This window comes from Physeter macrocephalus, chromosome 11 (genome assembly GCF_002837175.3).
Source record: "Physeter macrocephalus isolate SW-GA chromosome 11, ASM283717v5, whole genome shotgun sequence".
NCBI lineage: Eukaryota > Metazoa > Chordata > Mammalia > Artiodactyla > Physeteridae > Physeter > Physeter macrocephalus.
The window spans coordinates 144,402,007-144,419,272 of record NC_041224.1 but is presented as its reverse complement, the minus strand read 5'-3'; the positions used below and the strand labels follow the sequence as shown (position 1 = coordinate 144,419,272).

The window sequence follows — 17,266 nt, the reverse complement described above, 5'->3', positions numbered from 1 at the left end:
GTTTGGTGGTGCTGAATTCTCTTAGCTTTTGCTTATCTGTAAAGCTTTGATTTCTCTACCAAATCTGAATGAGATCCTTGCTGGGTAGTGTAATCTTGGGTGTAGGTTTTTCCCTTTCATCACTTTAGATATGTCCTGCCACTCCCTTCTGGCCTGCAGAGTTTCTGCTGAAAAATCTGCTGATAACCTTATGGAGATTCCTTGTATGTTATTTCTTTGCTTTTCCCTTGTTGCTTTTAATATTTTTTCTTTGAATTTAATTTTTGTTAGTTTGATTAATATGTGTCTTGGTGTGTTTCTCCTTGGGTTTCTCCTGTATGGGACTCCCTGTGCTTCCTGGACTTGGTTGGCTATTTCCTTTCCCATGTTAGGGAAGTTTTTGATTATAATCTCTTCAAATATTTCCTCAGACCCTTTCTCTTTCTCTTCTTCTTCTGGGACCCCTATAATTCGAATGTTGGTGCATTTAGTGTTGTCCCAGAGGTCTCTGAGATTGTCCTCATTTCTTTTCAATTCTTTTTTCTTTAATCTGCTCTGCAGCGGCTATTTCCACCATTCTATCTTTCAGCTCACTTATTCGTTCTTCTGTCTCAGTTATTCTACTATTGATTCCTTCTAGTGTATTTTTCATTTCATTTATTGTGTTGTTCATTACTGTTTGCTCTTTAGTTCTTCTAGGTCCTTGTTAAACATTTCTTGTATTTTCTCAATCCATGATCCATTCTATTTCTGAGATTCTGGATCATCTTTACTATCATTACTCTGAATTCTTTTTCAGGTAGGTTCTCCATTTCTTCTTCATTTATTTGGTCTTGTAGGTTTTTACCTTGCTCCTTCATCTGTAGCATATTTTTTTGTCGTCTCATTTTTTTGGATGGGTGGGGCTGTGTTCCTGTCTTGCTGGTTGTTTGGCCCTAAGCGTTCAGTGCTGGAGTTTGCAGGCAGTTGGGTGGAGCTGGGTCTTTGTGCTGAGATGAGGACCTCCAGGAAACCTCACACTGATTAATATTCCCTGGGACCTGAAGTTCTCTGTTAGTCCAGCAGTTTGGACTTGGTGCTCTCACCACAGGAGCTCAGGTCTTACCTCTGGCCTGGGAATCAAGACGCTGCAAGCCACGCAGTGTGGCAGGAAAAAAAAGAGCAGAACAATAACAAAGAGTAAAAAATAAAATAAAGTTAGAAAAATAAAAAATATATTAGAAAAAATAACAATAAAAATGAGACAACAACAAAACAAAACAGAACCACAACAGCAAAAATAAAATAAAAAAGAAAATAAAAAAATTTAAAAATGAATAAAAATTAAAAATTCCCTCGTACCTCCTTTATCAGTGTCCTTGCCCCCATGGTGAGCTACAGCCTACCCTTGCCTCCCCTGTAGGCCTCCAAGACCTCTAGGTAGGTCTCTGGACCCATTTCTTCAGCCCCACCTCTGCAAGTGTTCTTCTCATCAGTGTTTCTTCCTGGAGCAGGCCTGGAGCACATGTGCCCATGCAGACCAGCTGGGGCGCAGGCCTCCACAGGCGCACCCACAGGGGCCAGTGCAGCTAGAGGAAGCCTTGGAGATGGGTGGCATTTGGCCCACCTGGACCCACGTCGCCAGAGGAGGCCCTGTCCGGGGCGTCACTTGGGCTGTCAGGACCCGTGTGGCCCTTGGAGGCTTTGGCGAGGGTGGGGCTCAGGCCCAGGACCCACTCGGCCGGAAGAGGCTTTGTTGGGGCAATGCACAGGCTGTTGGGACCTGTGTGGCCCATGGTGGCTTTCGAGGAGGCCAGTGCTCGGGCCTGCCGGGAACTGCACGGCCCGTGGAGGCTTTGTGGGGGAGCAGTACTCAGGTCTGCTGGGACCCATGCGGTCAAAGGAGGCCCCAACGGGAGGAGGCCTCAGCTGAGGCAGGGCTCAGGCCTGGGACCCACGCAGCTGGAAGAGGCCTTGGCGGGGCAGAGTGTTTGTGCAGCTCAGGCCTGGGATCCCAGCAGGCTTGCCAGTGCCCAAGCAGGTGGAGGAGACTTTGGCTGCGTTCCCTTCTGATTCCCCGATCCTCCGAAGGTCCCTCTTCTTCCCTGCTGATCCCCTTGCTGTTAGTGGGCCCTTCCAAGTGTGGGAACCTCTCCCATCCCCCAGCCCCCCCTTAGGAGTGCTGGTCCCATCCTGCCTCCACTTTTCCTCCCCCTGCTCCCTCCCACATCCTACCTCATCACGTGGGGATTCCTCCCATCCCCTTAGGTGTCCGAGGTCCCCCACCAGTGCCTAGTAGGTGCCCTAGTTATGAGGAGATGCTAACTCCACATCCTCCTACTCCATCATCTTGACTCCACCCCATCTTATGGTTTTTCAATAATATATTTGATAAGCTAATCTGCTGAGAGTGAGGACAGAGGGGTGGCATAGGGGTCTTGAGAAAAATGCTAACTGTTTAGAACTGAGGACTGCAAGAAAGCCCTAACCAGAGACAAAAAGATCACTGAGCAGTTCAGGGAGTGCATCTTTTTGTGCTCCCTTTGATTTAAACGTGAAACGAAGCACTCCTCGGCTTTGCATTTGTTTTCCAGCTCCAAGGGCATTTTGATATCAAAGCTCATAAATGCTTACTTGATTACACCACTGCCTTTGCTTTCTCTAGGAAGAATCCTTCCCAAGTATTTCCTCCTAAACTTCTCTCTTTGAGTAAGTCTGAGTCAGTTTGACAGCTGTCACCATTTTTTTTTTCTTTTTCTGTTAACAGCTCCCCACTCCTCTTTTTGAGGGAAAAATTATAATCCTCCACACACTTCCTCCTCAACCCTCTACCACACCGTTTCTACCTTCTCCAACCCAAAGCCCTTCTTTCACAATACCGATGAGTTATATTAGTATCTGCTAAGAGCTGAACATATTTCCTTCTTTATGTTCTAATTTTAACTACGTATAATGTGGGATGCTGTGTTAATCTCTATTTAACTTTCCTACTAATGTTCTCATTCATTCATTCAAAAATTTTTCTAGTGCCCAGTATGTGCCAGTCATGAAACGAGACAACCAGGGATAGAAAGAGTAAGATCTGGCACCTAAAAGTCATATCATGCTGTAAACTCCCTTTTCATCTATGTTTAAGGGTGGTCTCACTCAGAATACACTGTGTGAAAATTTTTAGAATGAAGAATTAACATTTTTCTTTCAGTTTCTTTCTGCTGTTTAATCAATGATAGTCCTATTTTTACCATGGAGAAAAATGTTGTTTTATTTTCACAGTTTTAAATTTTTTTATTCCTTTAGGAAATTGAAATAAGGTAAAGGGATGAAGTATTTCTTGATTTTATTGACTTCATATGTAAAGTGAGATACACCTACACAGGTACATTTGTTTCATATTTAAATGAGGAACTGCTGCTTCCTCATTAAGAAACAGTAGTGTGTGCTTATGATGCTTGAAATAGAAAACCAGAGGATGACAATAAGTTTTCATCATCATGTTTCTCCTTCCTCACAAGTTTACTTCTTTTTATGATCCTAGAAAAGGAGAGAACACATGGCATTTGCTGATTTGTGTTCTTCCATGTGTTATTGAATTCATTCCTTCAATATCTCCTTTTATTTTTTGAAAATATTTTCCAAATAAACCTTATCACACACAGGGAATGAAAATGGGTGTCTCTTTTAATCCAATAATCAGATGTACTAGGAGGTGCAACATTATCTATCTTAGAAATATGAATCTTCAGTAAGTATAAGATTGACTTGTGGGAATTCCCTGGTGGCCCAATGGTTAGGACTCTGCACTTTCACTGCTGAGGGCCTGGGTTCGATCACCAGTCAGGGAACTAAGATCTTGCAAGCCTTGCAGCACAGCCAAAAGAAAAAAAAGAAACTGAAATCGAGATTGACTTGGAAGTTTCTAGAAATATTCAATGCAATTTTAATATTCATTTGATGCAGAAGAGAAAAGATCAACAGGAAATATTTTAATATACCTGTTGCCAACATAGTTACTGTCATCTGAAGACATCCTCACCATTTTAACCCAATAAAGCAAAAACCAAACTAAAACCCAACGATAATAAAACATAGTATTTCATGTTTATGTTCATGATAATACAAATGGGGCTTATTTTTAAATCTTATTTTTAAAGTTACAAATAACTTTTAATTAATTAGTCAATTAATCAATTAAAGGCCTATTTTATGGCAGGCCTCTACCAAGTGCTGAGAATGGAGAGGTGACGGTAGTTTAGTGGGAGTGACTGACATGCTTATCAACAACTGCATTAGTATTGTTAGTGCCATGTGAGGTATGTATTCTGTGGTGTGAATACACAGAGCAGAGTGCATCTCTCTCATGAGTGGATCCAAGAAGCTACCAGTGGATCTCAGAATGCTTTAACTGAGTTTGGAGGTACCAGTAAGCATTAGCCAGACAGATGGGGAGGGAAAAAGCATTTCAGGTAGACAGAGTGGTTATAACATGTGAAAGCATTGAATGTCATAGGGTGTACAAAGAATTCCTGGTGGATTTAATTTTACTTTTGCATGTGTTCTTTTAATTTGTTATTGATTTTAGTGAGGCCAGAATACAGAGCGTGTATGAAGAAGTGGAAGGAGATGGAAGCAGAGCAAATCTTTAGGGTCAGAAACTAAATGACATGTATACCAAGGATATTCAATGTTATCCTGAAGGCTTCCAGGGATCTCTTAAAGAATTTAAAATGGGAGAAGTGCATGGTAAGATTTGTGCTGTAGAAAGGACTCTGGCAGCAATGTGCAGAGTTGTTTGGATAGTATGTGGTCAGAGAGCAGATAGAGGCAATGGTTTTTAGGAACTACTGTCTAACTCAGGTGAAAGATGATATATTGTCTAACATATTAGGGATGGAGAGGGGAGATTAAATTTGAGGGTATTTATTGATAAGTTATAGTCTGTAAGTCTTCGAAGGGATTGGGTAGGTGTGTGGGGGGTGGAGGTAATAGTGAAGGAGGATGGTGAATCTCAAGTTTCTGATTCAGACAGCTGGAAATATCATGGGGCCATTCACTAAGACCAAGAATACATTAAATATGCAGAGTTGGAGATGGGGGGAGAAGGTGATGATAAGATTGATTTTGATCATGTTAAGAGTCAGATGCCTGTAGAACATCTGAGTAAGAGGTGGCCAATGGCCAATTAGATACATAGGTCTAGTGCTTAGAAGAAAAGTCTAAGTTGGTGATATAGATTGCATGATGGTCTTTTGCATTGATGTTGAATTCTTAGAGAGTTGGTGGCATATCTAGTGCTTCTTTGTTTCTCCAGCACGTTACACAGGGCAAGCCTTAGGGTTGCATACAATTCCCAAAGCCTAACATTTTCTGTTCTAATCACTAGGATGAGGCCCATTAATGAAAAAGAATAAAAGATCTTCTATTAACCAATGCCAGTTTACTTTTTTCCCCAATCCAATTGTTGATACCATAGAAAGAGCTAAATTGGTGGGGCAGTACAAAGCCTAATTGAAGTCAAAGTTAGATTGAAGAATAGCAGTAAAGTATGATGTCACCTACCTGGTATGATTTGAAAGACATTTGGTTGGTGCCTGCCCAGGATTTCTTCTTTCATTTTCTGTCACATTGTCTGAAAGTTCATCATTACCATTAGAGTGATTGCTTTGGACTATCAGGGGTTTTCATTTTTAAGGAGTTGTTTGGTAAATACCCTAGTTAAAGGTAATACCATGGAAATTATCAAATGGTCTTAGTGGAGTCCATCATAGATTAGAGCTTTTTGGGATACCTAGAGAAAGGATAATTGAGATAGGAGCAGAGTATGGCTCGTTTTGTTCTACTTGTTCACGTCTCATTGACATTTCCTTGAAGTTAATTAGCTTAATAATGAAAAATTAATGATTTTAATATTGGAAATAATGGAAGAAATTTATTTCTCATTAAATTCACATTCCTTCCCCTCAGAGGTTAAGGTTACTACTCTTTTGGAAAACATTATTAAGGATTCTAGATATTCCAAAAATAATCTTTAAATATCAATGAAATTGTTTATAAGAGAGAACCTTTGCTACGTTACAAAAAAGATGGAGGTGTGTGATAAGAACCATAGTATGTGAGATTTGTTGAAATTGGGCTTTATTCTCTTATGTGTATATATCTTCACATAAGTATACGATAGGACTGTTTTTATTAGGGTAATACTACCTGCTATAGTAAAAAACCCCCCAACTTTAAGTGGTTTAACACAATAGAAGCATATTTCTTGCTCATATAACAATCTAAGGAAGTTGATCTTTGACATATGGCATTCTTCTATGCACTGATTCAGTGGATTTGCCGTCCCCTGGGATCTTGTCACTTGCATCCAACTGATAGAAGGATGGAGAAAGTATAGAGAAGTTTCACTTGCTTCCTAAGTTGTTGCATGCATGGAGGTGACACACATCAGTTCTGTCTCAATCCATTGGTGAGGACTAGGGACAGGCCCACACCTAGATGCAACAAATGCTGGGAAATGTATTCCTGGCTGGGCAGCTGTTTCCCAGTAACAAACCTATACAATGCAAGGGGGAGGACAGAATTTTGTGGACAACTAGCTACCTGGCTATAGGGACTATATGATAGATATGAGCAAAACACAAAGATCACACATGAAAATTACTTACTATTTTAAAACCGCACTTGAAATATATGATGATGTCTGTGTAGAAATCAAATGCTTAAGATTGATACTTTTCATTAGTTCCGCATGTTATGCTATTTCTGAGATCCTTTGAATATTAGCAAGAATGTAGGCTTCCATATTCATTACGTGTGAAAAACTGAGACTTTCTTTCCTTATTTTTAAGGTTGGACAAAATTTGCCCGATTGACACGGGCTTTGACAAATAGCCGAAGTGTTTTGCAACAGCTCACGCCAATGAATAAAACAGAGGTGGTCCACAAACATTCAAGACTAGCTGAAGTAAGTGCGAGATTAACTTTACTTCCCAAAATGGTGGTGGTCATACATTTTTCCCCCCACAAATGTTTCAATTATTTGAAACATTTATTATTATAAATGGCTATTATTTTACAAACACTTATATGCTAATTGATTTTTCCTTGTAGAATTATAGAGCTTTCCTATATTTCTTTTTATGCTCTCCTACTTTGGAAATGGGAAGGTAATTTATGACATCCCATGTGATGTCTGTACAGAATGAGGTTTTCTTTGAGCAAATGAGATAGGGAGTTCACTCATTCATTAATTTATGTGTGCAGCACACACTTATTGAGGGTTTGCTCCATGCTTGGTACTCTGCAAAGGATGTAAAGATGAATAGGCCATTGGCCCTATCATCAAGGAGTTAAAGATCCAGCAGAGGAGGGAGGGGTTACCTGAATGAGATGATACCTGGGCTGAGTGAATCTTTTTTTTTTTTAATTGAAGTATGGTTGATTTACAATATTGTGTTAGTTTCCGGTGTACAGTGAAGTGATTTAGTTATATATATATATATATATTATCTATATATAATATAGATAATATATATATTATATGTACTCTTTTTCATATTCTTTCAATAATAGGTTATTATAAGATATTGAATATACAATAGGACCTGTTGTTTATCTATTTCATATATAGTGGTGTCTGCTAATCCCAAATTCCTAATTTATCACTTCTCCACCTTTCCCCTTTGGTAACCATAAGTTTGTTTTCTATATCTGTGAGTCTGTTTCTGTTTTGTAAATAAGTTCATTTGTATCATATTTTAGATTCTACATATAAGTGATATCATATGATATTTGTCTTTGTCTGACTTGCTTCGCTTAATATGACAATCTCTAGGTCCATCCATGTCGCTGCAAATGACACTATTTCATTCTTTTTTATGGCTAATATTCCATTGTATATATATACCACATCTTCTTTATCCATCTGTCAGTGGACACTTAGGTTGTTTCCATGTCTTGGCTATTGTACATAGTGCTGTTATGAACATTGGGGTGCATGTATCTTTTTTTTTAAAATAAATTTATTTATTTATTTTTGGCTGTGTTGGGTCTTCATTGCTGCGTGTGGGCTTTCTCTAGTTGCAGTGCGCGGGCTTCTTATTGCAGTGGCTTCTCTTGTTGCGGAGCACGGACTCCAGGTGCGCAGACTTCAGTAGTTGTGGCACGTGGGCTTAGTTGCTCCGCAGGCATGTGACATCTTCCTGGACCAGGGCTTGAACCCGTGTCCCCTGCATTGGCAGTCGGATTCTTAACCACTGCGCCAGCAGGGAAGCCCTGTATTACTTGATTTTGAAGCTACTTTCTTTTCTGCCTTCGGTTGTCCGTTTCTTTCTACAAATCAAGCTAAAGTATAGGAGCTTGTTTCTGTGACTGCTGACTTTTGCAGTTATGATTCTTACTGAGTCTTAACTTATTCAGTTTTTCTTTCTTTGTTAGCACAGTTGGGCAAGAACAAGAGGAAAGAGACCATAGAGAGGAAATTTTTCTACCTTAGCACCCTTAATCACTCAGGATAGTTTTTTTCTTCTATATCAAATGGAAAGTTCCTTTCTGCTTGACAAGTCATCGTTTTTACTTTTACTTTTGAGGAACTTTCATTCCTGTTTCTTCCCATCTGATTTTTTTCTTTTTTTTTGCTTTGCCTTTTGATTATTGTTAGTTTCTTTATCAGTCATCCCTAGTTCACAAAGCAGATTCAAATACAAAACTGCTTTCTGTCAGGTCTTAGGCTTGATTTCAGAGAACATGTGGAAATAAGAAGGTTTTCAGCAGAGATTTAGTCTGTATGTGCTCTTAGATCTTCAAAGACTGACCTAAAAGAAGCACCAAGTTAGCAGAAAGATATAGTTTTTCCAGTTGTACTCAGAGTCATATAATTTGCTCAGCTTGAGTATTTGGATTTGCTGTTAAATTTCAGGCTCTTTCACTTTTTCCAACACATATACATTTTATCTTAATTCCACCAGGCCCCCTAAATTTGGAGCTGATCCCCACTTTCAAAGATCCTGGTCTCCATGTAGGCAGTTCATCTGTTTTCCACAGGTTCTGACATCTTGCTGATTGGCTTCAGCTTCTCACTTGTATACGTGGTACTGAGTCCTTTAGAGTCAGTGTGCTCAGATATTCAGAGAGAAAGAATATGTCTGTTTCAGTACAAAAATACATCAGTAAATGTGATTTCATCTCTTAGGTAGAGACCTAAGGCTTATTGCTCCTGAAAGTACAAATGAAATAACAAAGCGAAGAGTTGTTACTCACTGCCTTATAAAGGAGTCCTAGTGATGGGGCTGAGATTAAAGTAGTGCTCTGCATATGAGAAAGCTCAAAGCTGAAGCACGTAGTGAGTCCCTTTCTTTGTTGTTGTTGCCATTCTTCTCCTCCTCTTCCTGCTCATCCTCCTTCTTCTCTTGTAGCAGTTTTGGATTGCTTTACGAATGCAAGTCATCTTCCGAAGAACTGGGTTATGAATGTCTAAAGAAATATAAGACAAGGGTTTTTTGAACTGTACATCATAATCACCTGGAAAGATTTTGAAAATATAGATTCTCTGAGAACCCACACAAGATGCATTATTTTCTGACATGGGGTCTGAGTATGAGTATACTTTATTTTTTAAAACTTCTCCAGAAGATTCTCGTTTGTAGCCAGATTTAAGAAATACTGAACTCAAGAGTGATTTCATTCCATCTCTAGGGGAGACATCTTACATTTTTCCAGGGTGTTGAGCGGGGCCGACTTGTCTATTAACACAGTGTGTAGGGCCCACATGATGTTTGAATTTCTACTAATAGTAGAAGGAAAAAATGAACTTTTAGGAAAAATAATTTTGAATATATAATATTAATTTATTCATATTTGTAAAAATACAGTTGTAAAATATAATTTTTATTTTATTATTTTTAAGGAGGAAGGGGTCTAAGAAGGCAAAAATACCCAGGACCCATGAAGGTCCTAATGTACCCTGGCAGTGAGTTTATTTTCTAAGTATGATTTCTTTGTGCTCAAACTATAGACTGTGGTAAAATATTAACATTGAATATGAATGAAATTTTCATGTTTAACACAGTGAAATTAGAATGAATAGATCAGTGGTTGAAAAGTGAAAGGCCATGGTTCTGTATGATTCTGTGTATGTAATGCTTTGTCTCAACATGAAGCTTACCTGCCTATAGGATAATTTGTTGCTAAGTAATTTAAGACCTTATGGGAAAAGTATGACTGGGGCACTGATAATGAGGATAAATATGTAAAAATCTTTATAAATAGTTCTTATAGCTCCCAAACTTAAAGCAATAATTATAATATACACCTAAAGAGCATATCAGTGATGTTTTTCACATTTCAAAATAGCAATGATTATATTATATTATATGCTTCGTTTTCAGTTATGTAAGTTCTATTTATGAGAGACTTTTCAGGATAAATCTCTCTCAAGTTTCAAAAAATGCTAGTATACTTATTTTGCTTTGTAGCGTAAGAATTACATGCGAATGGGTATTTTTGTTTACATCTATTTGCACACTCAAAAATTTAGTGCATTTATGATTTTATAATTTGAACTTGTTGACTCCTACTTTCTGGGTCCTATTAGTCCTAGGGACACTAAATACTTGGATGCATAAGATGGTAAAGCTGCTGAAAACATTGTTTATTAAAGTCCCACTTACAAACCCCTTAATACATAGGTTTACTCAGCTTTAGCTTCACTGATGGCATGGAGCAGAGGTCTCTGACCTGCTGCTTCAACTCCTTTTCACAATTTCCAGGTTCCAGGTTCTGGAAGGAAGTGCTGAGTCCTGTGTTTGTTACCTTTGCCCAGGGTTGCCTAGAGCTCTGCTCTTGCTCTGTCATCTGCTTTTTCTCATTGTCTCTTTAATGAGACCTAATCAGTGTAAGTCAAGGTTCATATAACATTACATTGAAATTTTTCCATTTGTCGAAAAAGTATGCAGAAGCAAACCTGAATATTTAGTTTTTTTTTTTTTTTCTAAAGGGAATTTGCCTCTGGGCAGGAAATCCAATATTCTTTTTAAGTCCTGATTGAAAGGAAAAAAGGGAAAAGCAGGTTATAACATTTACACCCCTGATATTGCTGTGCCAGTCATTAGGGCCCTGGCTGAGTCCCACACAACAGCAAGACCATCAACAGTGGGGCCCTGGGGTCCAGCAAGGCCGTCAGAATCAAAGTTATGCTCCTTGAGGTGCCAAATATGTGAAGAATGGGTAACGGTGAGTCATGCAAATAACAGTTGGGCAGTCAGTGAGAGATGTGTGATTCTAGGCAAGCCTGCCAAGTGAGTGTGCAGAACTTGCAGAAGTGGGTGTCCAGCAGTGCTGTGGATCAGTGTTGGTGCTGGGGGAGGTCATCGAGAGCATGGGACTGTGGGTTGACCCTTGAACTGGACCCAGGCAGTTGGAGGCTCCTTACCCCCACCCTTGTCCTTGGAACGTATACTCTGCTCACCAGTCCCACAATGGGGGCCATTTTCAAGGATGCAGGCTTGAGAGAGTAAGGTGTTGTTGAGACCTTCAGGTGTTGTTGTGACCTTCAGTCACATCTGTATGTGTGACTGAACCCAGTTAAGGCTTCTGTATAAACTTTTAATATTTGGTGGGTGGGTTCAGAGATCTACTGGTCTTGTGGCTGCCCAATAAAAGCCTTGTAAGTAAGTTCCCTTGCATATTAAAACTGCCACCTATCAATCTGGAGTGGTCTGCCTCTTTCTTTGGTCTCTCCCTGCCATCCATGTATGGGGGCCAGTTTTTGAACCAACAGTTGGCCACTCGAGAGAAAGCCAGAGGGAATGGCAGACAGGTCAACTTTGGTAGAGTGATTGGACATGGAGTGACTTTGAACAAACCTTGATACAACTTAGAAGAGGGAGATGAAATTACAGAGCCTGACTGGCCTTGAAACCCGGTGTCATGATTAATAGGCTGTGGTTTGGCTGCCAGTAAATTTGAATTCATTACTAACTGTGCAGAGATGTCCGGGTCATTATATATACATTTTCTCTCTTTTAGGTTCTTCAGCTGGGATCAGATATCCTTCCTCAGTACAAGCAAGAAGCGCCAAAGACGCCACCACATATTATTTTACACTATTGTGCTTTTAAAACAACTTGGGATTGGGTGATTTTAATTCTTACCTTCTACACCGCCATTATGGTTCCTTATAACGTTTCCTTCAAAACGAAGCAGAACAACATAGCCTGGCTGGTGCTGGACAGTGTGGTGGATGTTATTTTTCTGGTTGACATTGTTTTAAATTTTCACACGACCTTTGTGGGACCTGGTGGAGAGGTCATTTCTGACCCCAAGTTGATCAGGATGAACTATCTGAAAACTTGGTTTGTGATCGATCTGTTGTCTTGTTTACCTTATGACATCATCAATGCCTTTGAAAATGTTGATGAGGTAAGTTTCTTTTTCTTTTTAGTACTTGAATCACATGTTTTGAGAAAATTAGGATAAAAGGCGTTTACAGATAATTCAAACTTCTTTTTAGCCACCACTTTCAATCTTCATCCTACTAAACACTTGCCGTAAATTATCATAGTTGGTTACCTTATAATTTTCATCTGCCTTTTTTTTCTTGATTTCTGGTTGAAAATACTGATGACTAGAAAAATGGCTATGGTTGGAGGTTGTGGTTGAAAGAGGTGGAGCAGAAGAAAAGCCACAGCATTTGGAGTCAAATTTGGTTTATGAACTAGATAATTGATTGAAAGGTGATGAAATAGATGTGAGTTTTGGGGGTTTTTTTTTGGGGAAAACTGTGGCATTTTAAAACTCTGTGCACCCATAGGTGTTTTGACTCCTTGTCCTCCAGATAGCAGTGCTTGAGTTAACAAAAAGATACAGAAAATTTTATGGAAGACAAATTCTTGAATTTTTGCCTTTTTGGTTTCTTTGTTATAGTTTTTGCTTTAAATTTTGTCTAAGTACATTTGTGGTTAGAGACTATATTGGATGACTTCTGATGTCTGGTCACATTCAAGATTCTGCTTATTCAATGTTATCTGCACAATGAGAAATACTTAAAACATGTGTAATATCTTGGAGGACCATTTTATTCAGAGCTTCTTAGCTTCTAACCTAGGAGTGGATGATTTTCAACTTGCTCCACGAAGGATGTATATAAATGAGTCAATATAGAATGTATCTATTATTAAAATATTTTCATAATAATAATTACAAACTTAATTTCCCTGAAGATTTTACTCTGTCCTCATAGACTGTTCAGATGGAAAATTCTGCACTACATTGTTGTCATTGTGTGTGTATTTGGGAGGTAGTTTGCAACTTTTCTCAGTAACTTTTTCCTTAAAATTTCTGCATTCAATCAACTTTAATGATATTAAAAATATTTCCCTGAAAGTTAAGTATAGACATTGTATTTTGATGCTATACATGTAATTGTTACTTTAAAAATTGGGGGAAAAAAAGGAATCGTAGTAATTTGTTTTCTAATTTTAGATTTTACCTACATCAAGCTTTTTAAGGTACATTTATTTCTTCCCTATTTACCTTCTGGAAGGGTTGAGAGGGGCTAATTTTGAAAATGCTAATCATATGACAAGAAGATAATAAGTAGTATTTATATGTTCACTTACTAAATGGATTAATATATTAAGATCAATGCATTAAGATTTCCATTATTTAGAACATAGGCATAAAGATTCTAATAAAAATAATTAAAAGATTAGTTTAATTCATAGAAAAGTGAATAATTAAACAGATTACATAATAATAAATCATTTAATATACCATACAAATACATGAAGAGATCCTCAGACTTACCGATATTAAGGAAAATGCAAAGTAAACCTACAAACTACACTGACATACCATCATTTACCACACACACTTGATTGTTGAGAAGGTGGCTAAGGATGTGCACTGCTCAGATCTCCTTTCATGAAAACCTGCTGCACGGAGCACAGTTAGGGGATTCCTGGAAGTGGCTCCTGGTTTGGGAAAGCCAATCATTAGCATCTCTTTCAAACTCAGCAGTCAGTGATATCACACTATCACACTGGTAGCTTGAAACTGGCTACAATGGGAGTATTTACATCCAGAAAGTCACAAATGCTATGAATAAAAACTTTTCTTTAACTTTCTATGGAATTAGTTGTTAATCATTTACCAGCACACTACTGAACACAGTTGACTGACACCTGCTATGGTTTTCTGATCTGCTGCAGATCACACATCGAAGCCATATTTCCCCAACATTGTGCCCAGCCAGTGACTAAGAATGGTGGTAACATTATGATTAGTTTACTCCTGCTCAATAAAGAGCTCCTCTATTGAGCAACTTTTGCTCTGGGACTCCCCATTTACCTGTGCTGTGGTTGAGGCTCTTTCTACACAATTCTTCCTCCCCTCTTCACAGGTTTCAGACCTGCATTGTGGTCTGAAGGCTCCTCCCTCCTCTGTTTCTCCTTCATAGGCATTTATCTCAGTAAAAGTCTTGAATATCTAACCCTGACTTGGCATTACTCTGTAGGGGACCTGAACTGATGAAGCAATGGGGTGAGGCCTCTCATACATTGCTCAAGGGAATGTTGGTAAAACTTCCATGAAGAATAATTGGCAATATCTCATTTTAAAAAAGAAAAGACACTAGGGGCAGCCACTAGGGGCAATCCCCTTGTTTAAGGGATTCTTTGTTATTTGCTTCCATCACCAAACAGCAAGATTATGTACCTACCTCTTGGTTTTTCAGTTTTAGGACTTGTCTTTGACTTCTCACTATGGAATTTGAAGTTTTAGCCTCTTTCTCCCTGCCCTAACTGTATATATGCACTATTTCCATCACCTCATTCTCACAATATAGGTATACCATCCTTTTGGTTCCATAAATAGTAGGTATTTATATCATTACCACTACAAATATGCTATTTATAGCTGAATCTTCAACATGCTGTGATTACTTTTCCTTTTCTGCACTTTCCATTTTCCTGAGAGTTGGTTTTATCATTTGCTTAGTCTTATGTACTAATCACTAACTCAGTCGCTAAGCTCTATGCCAGTTGTCTAAATCTCCCTCCAGTACATTGATACAAGTAATATTCTATCAACATCATTTTCTTAAACAGATCTCTCTACACTCTACCCTCCCACATGGACAGTTTGGCTAGCTGTAATATCCTAGACCAGAGATAATTTCTCCTTAGATTTTGAAAGACACAGTGCCATTACAGTCTACCTTCCTGTGACCTGTTTTCTCCTTCTGGAAATTTGATGTATCTTCTCTGTCCAGGGTTCTGAATCTTTCCAGTAATATGCTTTAGTGTAAGTCCCATTTTCATCAGTTTTGCTGGGCACTGACTGGGTAACTTTTTTCAATCTAGAAAAGCATGTCTTCTGTTTTGATTTTTTTCTTATGATGATTTTCTCCATCCCTTTCCCCACTCTTTTCCATTCTCTCTCTTGCTGGAATTCCTTTTGTTCTTATACCTACTAGACTTCTCCTCTGATTCCTTTTTTTTTCTTCCCTTATTTTCCAATCCTTTATATTTTTGCTGTACTTCCTGGAAGATTTTCTCAACATTATTTTCCAACTTTTCTTGTAACTAATAATGCTTTTTTTTTGCTTCAAGTCTTTTTGGCTTGATACTAATAGAGCTAAACTAGCATTTGTATAGTATTTGATATATGTATTTCTATTATTTAACTTTTTATCATTCTAGATTATTATACTCTAGTTGTGTCTTTTATAAATAGTCTATACATTCTAAGAGTATTTCTAACTGGGAAGTTTAGTCTATTTACACTTATTGTGATTAATTACCTTTTGATTTTCTTAGAGCATCTTATTTTCCATTGTAAAATGCTTTTTCTTCACTTTTCTCTATTTTTATTTTTGCTTCTTTTCTGCCGTCTTTTGGATTGATTGAATTTTTAAAATCTCCTGGATTTCCTCTACAGGATTAGAAGTTTTTCTGTTAATTGATTACTCTTAATATTTTTAGCATCAGTATTTGACTTATGAGTATCTTTGCCCTTCTAAATAAATCAAGGGCTTCTGTTTACCTTCTCATCTTTCAAACTAGTATTGTCTTATATTTTGGTTCCACATTATTTTTAACTTTCTCTTTCAATTATTAGAGGCCTTCTTTAGGACATGTTTGTTGTGAGTCTTTGGGATGGTGACTCTGGGTCTCAGTTTCCATACCTGTAAAAAAAAGGGAAGGAATGCTTGACTTTTTTACTTCACACAACGGTTTTAAGGAATAGATGGGAAAACAGATATGAATGATTTTTGTTTGTAGAATTGTGCATGTCTGAGGGGATATTATTATTTCATTTGTGTATGTCTGTTTCCTCAGCTTGGTGATAAGCCCTGTGATATTGAGGGATGTGTTCCATCTCCTTGGTAGTCCTTCGTTGCTCTTAGTACATATTGGTGACTCACCGACCTGAAGCAATAAAGTGTTAGCAAGGTTTTAGTAGATTGTACAATAACATAAAACAAAATAGAACTTAAAAATAAGAAATTGAGCTAGTGGTGGCTTGGGAATAGGAGAGTATGAGTCTGAAGATCACAATTTAATCCTTTGACATGCTACGAGTGCAGAATGACTTAGAGGACTTAATAACACTTTGTATTCAAGATTGTCTCAGTCAACATGCTATCTTAAGGCAACTTGATTTACTAGGAATTCACAAACTGGATATGACATTCTTTAAGAGAACTGTGAGGCTGGGAAGACAGAATCCATTAAAGGAAATAATTCTGTTTGAAAAGAAATATGTAATGTAAATTACCTAGAAACCATAACAGGGGGTAAAAGATGTTATCACCAGGAATCCAAGGAATAGAAACAAGCTCTTTTGTAGTATGCATTTGAATACAGCTCTGGGAGGTTAGGGGGAACTGAATTATAAGACATCAGAGAAAAATGGGGCAGCTGCAGGTAACACACAGTTTGGTAGCCTGAGTGGACTTAGGAAATGTGATACATGCGGAATTCAGGGGACAATGTGTGGTATTAGTAAGTGGTAAATATGAATAAACTAGGTTAGAACAAATTGAAATTGGAAAAATGATCATTATGTATTGTTTCAGGAGACAAAATGATTGGGCCAGTGACTGCTAAGTGGAAGTATTATAAATATTTTTAATTTCCAGGGAAGTTTATGGAAAATAATTTTCTAAATTATTATTTTCTTGAATTATGCTTGTCAAGTGGCCACATGCGTTGTTTCATTTTAGCATATCTGTTTACATAGCAAATTTTCATCTCTTGTCTAGTCATCAAAACAAGAATTGGAAATCAAAGAAGCTAATTATACTCATAGA

The 17,266-nt window shown here is 38.0% G+C and overlaps 1 protein-coding gene across 1 annotated transcript in view; it reads left to right on the top strand.

Annotated features, from left to right (window-relative positions):
• KCNH5 (potassium voltage-gated channel subfamily H member 5) overlaps window positions 1-17,266 on the top strand; it is a 346,085-nt gene that overhangs the window by 61,528 nt on the left and 267,291 nt on the right. Inside the window, exon 6 of the mRNA XM_024117436.1 lies at window positions 11,980-12,372. Within this exon, the coding sequence (XP_023973204.1) occupies window positions 11,980-12,372 (393 nt within the window). The remainder of the gene's footprint in view (window positions 1-11,979; window positions 12,373-17,266) is intronic.